At 38.1% G+C, this 12,262-nt stretch overlaps 1 protein-coding gene across 1 annotated transcript in view; it reads left to right on the top strand.

The window, feature by feature from the left end:
- gabrb1 (gamma-aminobutyric acid type A receptor subunit beta1) overlaps positions 1-12,262 on the top strand; it is a 289,343-nt gene that overhangs the window by 140,239 nt on the left and 136,842 nt on the right. Inside the window, exon 4 of the mRNA XM_063043207.1 lies at positions 8,282-8,502. Coding sequence (XP_062899277.1) covers positions 8,282-8,502 — 221 coding nt within the window. The remainder of the gene's footprint in view (positions 1-8,281; positions 8,503-12,262) is intronic.

The raw sequence follows: 12,262 nt of genomic DNA, 5'->3' as shown, positions 1-12,262 counted from the left end.
GATAGACAAATTCAGTTTGTATCTTTTCCCTTTTTCTGTAAATTTTCTCAATGCAACTGGTTTGTCACTCAGTCATAACAGCTCAGCACAGCAATAAGTTAATTGCTGTGCTAAAGTGACCACAATCATTTTACCAGTGGAATTAAATGGATGTAAAATAAACAAAATGATTTCTTATTGCTGACAAACACAAAGTTTATCTAATAAGGTTTTAAGACTGTTGACACTGGAGGTGGAAGACTGCAGATCCATTTGGTATCAGTCAATTACACTGTTTAAAAACTCTTAAACAACGAGTAATTGCTGCTTTCTTTCAGGTAAGTACAAATACTAGAATATTGAGTATAAAGTGCAGTGAGAGAGAGAAAGAAGGAACATAGGATGCTAAGTAATTACTTGCTTCCATATCAAGGAGTAGGTTTGCTTATCTTTTACTCCCTCCAAATTACCACAATATGTACAAATACTTGGATGCAGATGTACTTTTCTAGGTTTTCATATCTATATTAAGTATTGCCTATCTTTTGTTTCCTTTCAACATTTTTAGTCCATAAGACCACGAGACATAAGAAAGAGTTAGGCCATTTGGCCCATCGAGATTGCTCCACTTTCCATCATGGCTGATTTATTATCCCTTTCAACCTCATTCTCCAGCCTTCTTTCCGTAACCTTTGGTGCTCTTACTGAACAAGAATCTATCAACCACTTTAAATATGCCCAATGGCCTGACCTCCACAGCCATCTGTGGCAATGAATTTCACTGATTCACCACCCTCTGGATAAGGATCAGGAAGGTGATATAAATACATAGGTTAAACAAAAGATAAGTGGTCAAGTGAAGTTTATTGTTGTTGAACTGCATGTACATGTATAGTGTATATAATGTGTATAGAAATGAGGCGTTTTTTTGAACCATGGTGTAATGCACATAATGCACATTACACATGGCAACTTATGAAGGCAAAGGTAAAATCTACAGATGAATCACACATAAATAACAAACAAAAGTGCATTGATACTAAATATTGTATGATATGAAACAGATTAACCAGTGACACTTCGAATACGATGCAGCCTGGAGCTGAGAAGCCTAATGGCCTGGGGGAAGAAGCTGTTTCTCATCCTGACCGTTCTTGGTTTTATGCATCATAGTCCCTGCCTGATGGTAGAAAGTCAAAGAGGATGCTGGATGGATGGTTGGGATCCTTAATAATACTAAAGTCTCCTAATAAATGTCTCCGATGGATGGTGGGAAGACCCCTATGATCCTTTCAGCTGTGTTGGGACTTCTGGTCCGATGCGTGACTGCTCCCATACCAGGTGGAGATGCAACTTGTCAGGACACTCTCAAGGGTGCTTCTGTAAAACACAGTTAAGATGGGGGTTGGGAGCCTTGTTTGCTTCAACCTTCTTAGGAAGTGGAGGCAGTGCTGTGCCTTCTTGTTCAGGGAGGTGATATTAAGGACCAGATGAGGCTATCCAGTGACGTGAACTCCCAGGAACTTGGTGCACTTAACACTCTCTACGGAGGAGCCATGTATTCACTGAGGGGGATGGTTTGTTTGCACTTTCCTGGTCTACAATCATTTCCTTTGTCTTCTCCAAGTTTAGGCTTAGGTTGCTCTTCTCACACCAATCCACCAGCTGCTCCACCTCCTCTCTGTACTCCGTCTCAACATCATTCTTGATAAGGCCAACCACTGTTGTGTCATCTGCAAACTTGATGACACAGTTTGAGCTGGATCCTGTGACACAATGATAAGTCAGCAGTGTGAACAGCAGTGGGCTGAGCACACAGCCTTGGGGAGCGCCAGTGCTCAGCGTAATGTTGCTGCCAACAGACTGACTGTGGCCTTCCTGTTAAGAGGTCCACTATGCAATTGCAGAGGGAGGTGTTGAGACCCAGTGAGGACAATTTCCCCACCAGTTTCTAGGTTATGATGGGGATGATGGTCCCATTTCACCTTCCTGATGGAGTGGGAACGCACATTTCTTGCTTCTCTGAGAGCTGTAGCATCTCCCGATCTAAAAGCAGCATCATAATCCCTCAGCCTGGCACTGGCCCCTGCAGTAGGCCATGGCTTCTGATATTAGTACCACAAGGTCTGGGCATTAGTGCATAAGGGAAAATAATGTTGCTGAATAATGGTGAGGGTTTGCAAGGAGAGGCATTAGCAATAATCCTTATGGATTGAGATAAAGGAACCTGAGGTTTTGAGTTATAGAGGATGGCTGAACGCGGGCCTGCAAAGAGCACATTAGAGATATCAAAAAGAATATTTGGGTTGGAAGAGATACAAAAAGTGCCAAAATCTCCAAATGTAGGTCCAATTCATCTTGAACTAGCTTTAACATAGGAGGGACAGAGAGTAGCAAATCACCATTCGGGATACAGATAGGACTTTTAAGTATTTTTAATTGGTTGTGTATGTCAGAGGTCACCTACCTTCCTGGTTTATCCCCAACCAGCAAAAATCCTTAGGCCTCAGCTTGATGGAAAGATAGGAGCCCTTTTAGTGGTCAGGAGAAAGAAGACTACACTTTATCAATGCATCAGGTTTTCCTACTTCTCCATTTGACATTGAACACCGTTTAACAGCAAAAGAGTCAACCCATTGTGATCACCAACTGCTCTCCAAGGAATTCAACTATTGTAACAAAAATATTAATTAAAATATATATTAAAAAAATCAAACCTCATACCCTTTCAGCAAAGATTTCAGCCGTATTTAAATGGATGTGACCACTCCCATACTGAATGCTCTAGATGGAACGCAGTGAGGGTCAGGTGTATCTGACCTCTCAGTTCAGGACTGAAGAGAAAACCCCTGGAATTAGCAGACCAGGGGATCAGATGTGGCCGTGGACCTTCACATTGCAGTTAGCCAATGGCTCTCTACGGACAGCTTGCTAGCCATCATTGTGATCTGCTCTATGCTGCATTCCTGATTGACTGTAAACGGACACAGAATAAAGATTCTGAGTGTTTTATTTGAAAAGTGGCCACACCATCTCCGAATCACTCTTTGAATACCAGATCCATTTAGTATCAGTCAATTACCCTATTTAAAATTTCCATTTCAACAATAAATAATTGCTGCTTTCATTCAGGTAGGTACAATTATAAATTATAAAGTTCTGAAAGAGAGGAGAAAGAGAAAGAACATAGGATACTGATTAATTCCTTGTCTTCATAAAAAGGAATAGGTGAAAAAAAACACATTACCTAGCCTTTCTCTCAAGAAAAATATAACTACTTGTTTTGCAGAAGTTGTCAACACTGGCCTAGAGTCATAGACTAATATATTGTAGGGTGTCAATCTTTAACACAGCCTTGCAGTTGGTTTCATCCATCTTTTCCAGTGCTGCAAATTTTTCTTCTTCAAATATTTATCCATCTCCCTTTCAAAAGTTAATTCAATTCAATTCAATTCAAGGTTAATTATCATTCAACCGAACATGAATGCTCATAAATACAGCCAAATGAGATGTTTACTCTGGGGTCAAGGTGCAAAACATAGTACCAACAGCCACACACAGCAAGTATAAGATAGAAAGCTACTTACAAACATAAAGCATTAACATTATGTAAACTAAACAAAACCAGAATCAGAATTGTATATTATCACTGTCATATATGACATGGAATCTGTTGTTCTGCTGCAGTAGTACAGTGCAAAGACATAATTTTACTATAAGTTACAAAATAAATAAACAGCACAACAAGAACAGTACAATGATCTCAGAGGACCTATCCTGGACCCATCATATAAGCATAACTGCAAAGAAAGCACGATGGCACCTCTACTTCCTCAGGAATGGAGTATGCGGAGATTCGGCACATCATCAAAAACGCTGGCAAACGTCTATAGATATGTGGTGAAAAGTGTATTGACATTATGGCCTGCCAGAGGAATACCAATGCCTTTGAGTGGAAAATCCTACAAAAGGTAGGGGATTCAGCTCAGTACATCATGGGTAAAGCCCTCCCAACCATTGAGCACATCTACATGAAACATTGCCATAGAAATGCGGCATCCATTCAACAAAGATCCTCACCACCCAGGCCATGCTGTCTTCTCACTGCTGCCATCAGGTAGAAGGTACAAGTGCCTCAGGATGCGCACCACCATGTTCAAGAACAGTTACTATCCCGCAACCATCAGGCTCGAACAAAAGAGATAACTACACTCATTCTATTTCTGGTGCTCCCACAACCAATAATCTCACTTTAAGGACGCTTTGTCTTGTTATTTCATACTTGTTATTTATTGCCCTTTATTTATATTTGCATTTGCACAGTTTATTGTTCATTGATTCTGTTCACAGTTACTGTTTTGCTAAGTTTGCCTACAGAAAAAAGAATCTCAGGGTTGTATGTGGTAACGTGTATGTTCTCTGATATAAATTTTACTTTGAACTTTTGAACTTTGAAGAAGGTAGTGTTCACAGACCATTCAGAAGTTTGGTGGCCGAGAGGAACAAGCTGTTTCTGAATCATTGACTGTATGCCTCCCTGACAGCTGTAATGAGAAGAGGGCACGTCCTGGATGGTGAGGGTCCTTAATGGTGGATTGAGGCTCCGGCTCTTGAAGATGTCCTTGATAACAGGGAGGATGACATGGCTAACTGTGATGGAGATGGCCAAGTCTACAAACCTCTGCAAATTCTTGCAAACCCAATACATTGGAGCTTCCATAACAAGCAGTGATGCAACCAGTCAGAATGCTCTCCATTATACACCATCAGGAGTTTGCAAGAGTCCTTGATGGCAGACCAAATCTCCTCAAACTCCTAATGAAGTAGAGCTGCTGGCATGCTTTCCTTGTGATTGCATCAATGTGTTGGGCCCAGGACAGATCCTCTGAGATGTTGATGTCGCTTGTGTCACCACTTAAAATATTCAGTCAGATTTATCAGGCATGACCAATCCTTTACAAATGCAAGTTGACTGTCTGAACAGCTTAAATTTTCAGGGAAGTCAGTCACTTTATTTTTAACGAATGACCTCAGATTTTAAGCTAGCTAGTCTACAATTATATGCTTTCCTCTTATCTTTCTGCAATATTTCAATAACACTCAATGTTTTGACCCAGTGGAGGAGAACCGAGAGAAAATTGTAAAAGCGTAGTTAGAACATACTGTGTGCATAGTTCTCTCCTGCACTAAAAAAAAAGGATTGAATCAATCTGGCAGCAGAGTTATGTTGCTTTCTAGTACAATTGTTTTTGTTCATTACTGTGATTTCGTTTACATTCATTCTGTGCACTGTGGAAGATAACAAGAAAAATAATATAAAATTATGCGGGGTATAGAAATACAGAAAAGATTAGGTTTATTTGTTACATGTACATAGATATATTGAAATATACAGTGAAATGTGCCATTTGCGTCAAATCAAATCAGTGAGGATTGTGTGACAAATGTCACCACATTTTTAACATAGCATGCCCACAACTTACTAATCCTAACCATGCATCTTTGGAATGTGGGAGGAAGTCAAAGAAACCAGAGAAAACACACAGTCATGAGGAAATATACAAACTCCTTACAGGCAGCAGTGGAAATTGAATCCTGATTAGTGATTGCTGCACTGTAAGACTATAAGCAATAGGAGCAGAATTGAGCCATTCATCCCTTCGAGTCTACTCTGCCATTCCATCATGGCAGATTTATTATCTCTCTAAACCTGGTCCCCTGCCTTCTTCCTGTATTAATCAAGAACCGATCAACCTCTGCTTTAAATATACCCAATATTTTGGCTTCCACTGCTGTCTGGGGCAATGAATTCCACAGATGCACCAACCTCTGGCTAAAGAAATTCCTCCTTATCTCTATTCTAAAAGGAGGCCTTGCATTCTGAGATTGTGCCCCCTGGTCCTTGACTCCCCCTCTATAGGAAGCATCCTCTTCACATCCATTCTATTTAGGCCTTCCAATATTCAACAGGTTTCAAAGATAGGTAATACTAAAGAACATAAATTTAGGATAAGGCAGAAGAGATTTATAGGAGATATGAGAGACAGTTTCTTCAAGCAAGTAAGTGCCTAGAATGCATTGCCTAAAGGAAAGGTTGAAACTAGGTGTCTGAAAGCACTTAAGAAATGTCATGATGAGCCCTTGAATTATTTATGCACAGAAAGCTCTGGAGCAAATGCTGGGAGATGGTGCATCACATTAGTACATTAGTGTGCATCACAAATTCATTTCTCTTGCCACAGAATATATCTCTTCCTGTTAACCATGTGAAACTAAATCACATCGTTTGCAAGCTTTGGTGTCATAACTTCCACCTTGGTGTGCTTTTAAATATCTGCACTTTTAGTTATAAAGCACCTTAAAATATAGTGTTGAGTTTGTTCTTATCTAAGAAGAGTACACTTGCCAAAGGTGGAATGAGTCCACCCATGTTACTTCTTCAAATGGTGGGACTGCCGTATACAAAGAGATCCATTGACCTGGTTTGTGTCCACAAGAGTTTACAAGAAAGAGGGGAGAGGAATCTTCTTGAAATGTACAAAATTCTGCAGGATTAGTATATTGGATGTGAATATGTTTAAGGAGATAGATAAACTTGTAAACAGTGAGGCATTAGGGGATTCGGAGAGAGATTAGGAAAACGGGATTGAGATTGATGATTAGCCACTAAATGTCAGAAAAGGTTCAAAGCACCAAATGGCCTATTGCTTTTAATTTATATGCTTCAGTAAGAATGTCTGTTTCCTTTTTCTTAACGTGGCCCTGATTCTGCCCCACTTCAGCTTTATAACCTCATTCTTGCCCTTTGTTACCTTAAGACTACATTTCATTGAACTTTTGGCTAGGTTCTTGATTGAACTTTCTATAAGCTCAAGATCATCTAATACTGTGCAGTCTATACCCCAATTCTCACTGAATTCAATTCACCAATCAACAAATGCTTGGTAATAGATTTCTCCTGGATAAGTAAACTTGACACTAAAATAAGTCCTGCTGAAGGGTCTCAGCCCGAAACGTCAACTGTACTTTTTTCCATAGATGGTGCCTGGCCTGTTGAGTTCCTCCAGCATTTTGTGTGTGTTGCTCAGATTTCTGGCATCTGCAGATTTGCTCTTGTTTGACACTAAAACAGTCATCTTCAAATCCCTCTATCACCTTGCCATCCCTGTCTCTATAAAGTCCTCCAGCCTGCTACACCTTTAGCTGTTGTCAGTGCTCTTCAGTATGGCCTCTTCCTTTTTCCAGAATTTATTTCCCCTGCTAATGGCAACTATGCTTTTAGCTACCAAAACACTCAGCTTTGGAATTCATTTTCCCAATCTTTCTACTGAAGTACTTCGTTAATCTTTTTAGACTTCCTGAAACGGATTTCTTTGTTTTTAATCAGCTCCCCTAATATCTTTTTCTTTGGCTTGATGCCCAATTAACACTGCAATGAAATACTGAGGGACATGTAAATACAATTATGTAAATATAATTTATTACTGTTGTTATTATTCAGGAACTAAGAATAAGGAGGAAGCTCTTGGGGGTTTATTATAAATAGCTAAAAATGATAGGGTCAAAGAGAGACAAATGTAGAAAATGTAGACAAAAATGATAAGAGAACCAAGCCAGGTAGTGCATGACTTCAATTCCTTTCGGCCTTCCTTTCCTTTACTTCTGAAGGAAATGTAAACTTCCTTGACAACTTGTACTGTTTCACCATACACCCTCCTTTCCCTAGCGCAATGAGCTACTGAATCCATTGAACTAGCTCTACTTCCATGCAACATGAATTCACTAACTAGCATCTCAGAAGTCAAGCAAGGACCAAGGCATGATTTTTGCCCTTATTAGCCTTGAAATATTGAGGCTTGATGAGGATCTTCATTAATATTTATATAATACCTGAAATGACAACGATGATAATATCTCCTCTAGGTCCAAATGAATAAAACGTATCCCATAATGACTACTGTAGTAAGTTACTACGGATCCCAAGGTACAAGTGTTCTACCATGCATTATAAATTAAGAGAGTATTCTGCTACATGGTATGTTTTAATTTCAAATGTGAAAATGCATCTTAGTAAAACAACTGTGATGGGCATATTACAGTCTAGTTATACAGCAGCGGTGAATGTTCAGGAGTGACTCTAGATTGCTCATGATTCTGATAGGGGTAATATCAAATCGACCTTTATAGGTAGTTTTTTTTTTTTTCCACCTGCATACTATAAGTGCCTTGTGATGATGAGAAAGGTGAAAGAAAAAAAAAGTTCCTCTCTAAGAGTTGAAAATTTTCTTTGTTTTATTCACAGGATTACACTCTGACAATGTACTTCCAGCAGTCCTGGAGAGACAAAAGACTATCCTACTCTGGAATACCTCTGAACCTCACATTAGACAACAGGGTGGCTGATCAGCTTTGGGTTCCTGATACCTATTTCATTAATGACAAGAAGTCATTTGTACACGGCGTTACGGTGAAGAATCGTATGATTCGCCTACATCCAGACGGCACAGTCCTCTATAGCTTGAGGTTTGTATGAACCAATCTTGATACCAATGTATATCACAGACAGAAACTGAGAGGAGACCTCATACTTATACACTTCAATAGCAAGATATTTAAATAACTGGTATTCTTCCTTTTCCTGCATTTACTGAATCTGATTTTCCAGGTCATACTTCCAATGATTCTTTGAAAGTGAATATAAATGCCCACTCTTGGGCCTCTGCTAATCCATTCTTTAGCTGGTATTGGAATTAAATCAACTAGTAAATCAGTCTCTGATCTTGGGAAAGCATTTGATCTTCATAAATATCACAACCATTTGAGTATCTGAGTCATGGAGACAGATCTTCTGCTTCATTTTATTCAGTTTCTATTAACTGTTATAGACAACCCAGGTCTTCTTTGCTTTTCCACCAACTTTTATAAATTTGGTCAGTTTATGTATTTAGGTTGGTAATGTAAATATGCATGAATTGCATATACAGTTATACAAGAAATGAATGTTGATGTGTACATTAGTGATTTGTGGACCACTTCAATGACTGCATGTATATCGGAATGAGTGTAAGGATTTAGCTGGGAGGGTTATATTGATACTTGTACAAAGAGAGTGCCAAAATCTCACTCGTTTGCAGAATTGAGTCACTCCCGTTTCATGTGGCATCCCTGATACCAGACTAAATATTCAATTTTTTCAACTGCTTTTCCAGGATCTATCAGGGAGTGCAGAGATTCTTCTAGATTGTTTAGCAAGCCATGTCAACAATATTGTTCTCCTTTGATCCCTGTTATAATATACTTTTTGCGCTATTGAATAGAACAGTTGGATTGCAGGATTCAAAATAATTGAAAAGATATGGCTTATAAAATTAAGCCAAGGTTATTTGGATCCTTTATGTTTGAAGAAGCTTCTTTTTTTATGATTTATGGTCGATCATTCCTATTATAGCCTAGTTTAAATAGATTGATTTTCTTAGCAATTTCATCTGTACCTAACTACACAAAAAGATGTAGGTTTCAAGAAAATAATTCATAGTCAGTCACTTTATAAATTCTTTGAAAACCCAAGAGCTTCAGTTTGCAATGGTTAATCTTAATAAATGGAATTGCAAAGCAACGCTGATGAAGTCTAGAGAGATCTTCATAACTGAACTCTGCTCTGTGATTTCTTGGCAGATGGTAGGAAATATGTTACAATAACATCTGAGTTCAACTCAAGTTTTATTCATACAATGTGGGGGAAGGTATGGAAAGATATTAAAGACTAATGTAATCTAGTGATTTCAATGTCAGAATGTGGCGATAATAATTTTAATCACCATTTGACCTCATGGGATGGTGCAAGGTGACTGATGAAGTATGATTTTGTGGAAACCTTTAATCCTCACCTTGCTCTGAATGAAGAGTCTGTGGTTCAGGCAATTTGATAATAGGAAGTGGGAAAGAAGATCTAAACCTTGCCTCTAGGGCTGGTTTATTTTAATAGGCTGCTTCTGATCACCAGGTTGTCAGATACTCTGGTTAAAAAATACTATTTGAGGAACTGATTTCAGTCATTACAAACAGAACTAAGACTAATTCAGATGCTGCAGTTTGCACACATATTCTCTCCTAATTATCTATACTGATTTTTATGACAACCCATCACAAGATCATAGGTCTTTTGAGGTTTTAAGAATCAATTAACTGGTACTAAAGCCTATTTTAACAATTTCAATCAATTAATTGTTGAACTGTAATATTGGTTTTCATGAAAAGAAACAATGATTATTATATAATTTGCAATAAGTCTACTCCTTTAAATGAACAATGTGCATTTAGTAGAAATGACCAAATTTATTAAAATGTTAATCTGGAGCATTCATTCTTTTCAAAGCTATAAAAATGCACAATTTCTAAACCTGTGAATGTGTAAAATGTCAAAGACCAACAGTAATAATTCTCCTTGTCAGAATGATAAGTTGCAGCTTTAAAGCAGCTGTATTCTTCAAGGCCATAATAGTTTCATTTATTAAAGCCTAGAATAACCACTAACCTACTGTAAGAACTTATTGGTAGAGAAGTACTCAGCCAGCAATCTGACTGCATGACCAAACTGTAACACCACTTAATGAGGCCTTTCACTTCTGTTGATAGCTGGCTCTTCCCCCTCCTTCATATTATGTCCCAACTGGCAGCTTATGTTTCATTTCCTGCTGGGTGCTCTTGTTGATGAGTTTGATTCATTTCTACACAGTTGATTGAATTAAGTACTAAGATTACTCAGAATTATTTTGGAGTTCAGCATCAAAATCTCCAGAAGATAACTCATCAGTTTGAATACTTCGCATAAAAATAGTGTAAGTACAATTACCAGTTGATAGTTTTAAATTATATTTAAAACTATTTCATTTCCTGCTGTTCCGTTCAATCCGTAGTTCTTCAATAAATGCAGTGTGCATGTAGAAACATTGATAATAATTAATCTCCCAATTAGTTAGGAGATTAACTTAGTCCAAGAACTAATTCATTGTACAGTCCACAACAAAAACAATAAATCTGATAGATTGAGTAGTTGATTTATTTGGCAAAACGTTGCAGTGTCTAGCAGTTTATCATGTCAAGGTTACTAGAAACTGGAATGATCCAATAAATGGGAGCAATGTTTGTTAAATATTTAACACCTCCATTAAATAATGGTTTAATTTTTCCAGCATAAGTGCTACTTACTTTAAAGCTGGAAGTAGCACAATGATACAGCTGGTCAAGCTGTTACTTCATAGTTCCAGAAGCCAGATTCGATCCTGCCCTCTCATGTCTCTGTGGAGTTTGCATATTCTCCCTATGACCATGTTTTCTCTGGGTGTTCTGGTTTCCTCCCACATTTCAAAAATGTGTAAGTTTGTAGGTTAATTAGCTACTGTAAATTTACCATTGGTGTGTAGGTGAATGGTAGAGCATGAGGCAAGAGATGGGAATGTGGGGAGGTAAACAAGGCTTAGGATAGAACTAGTGTAAATATGGCTGTTTGGTGGTCAATGCAGACTCAGTAGGCTGAAGAACTCATTTCTCCACTGCAATATTTGTTAATTTTACATATAACTCTTTTGAGTTTGAGATTTTTTATGTTTTAGAAACCAACATGAGAGTAACCATGTACATTTTGAAGCCATAATTCCTCCTATCTAAAGAGCCTTAATATGTAACATCACCAGTCTACTTGTAGACTGGTCAATAAACAAATATATTCAAAGTTGTTGAGCATGCAAATATTGTCATTTCAACTTACATTTGCAATGTCAATGGAAATGCATCCAAAAATGCTAAGGAATTCATCCACCAAACACAACTGGAACACATACTCACTGTCAGAAAGCTGTAGCGAAATCCAAGGCTAAAATAGCATTTGATGAAAGCATGAAAAGTTATCAAATGAAATTCTAACAGAACAAATTCATATCCTTGCAATGGATATATTTTGGCTTGAAGTTTGATATCATTAGCCTATAATCAATGATGAGAAATTAGAAGCCCTTACCATTATGGTAAAGCTTGAAAATGTTGCTTAAAAATGGGATGGTATGGCAATACAATGGGCAAGTTGAAATTGGCATGTGATGTATTATATATCGTGGTGTGGGTGTAGTGACAAGCCATGTGATAGAAGATGGGCAAGAAAAACAAGAAAAATACCACATTCCTCACAATCTTATCAGTTCAGAACACTCAAACATTTCAATAATTAAAAGAAAGGTTGTGGAATCAGTTCAGAGTGAAATTGAAGCGAGGAGAAGATGGCGGCGCA

Source organism: Mobula hypostoma, chromosome 3 (genome assembly GCF_963921235.1).
Source record: "Mobula hypostoma chromosome 3, sMobHyp1.1, whole genome shotgun sequence".
In the NCBI taxonomy this organism is placed as follows: Eukaryota; Metazoa; Chordata; class Chondrichthyes; order Myliobatiformes; family Myliobatidae; genus Mobula; species Mobula hypostoma.
This window is presented reverse-complemented; position numbering and strand designations above follow the sequence as displayed.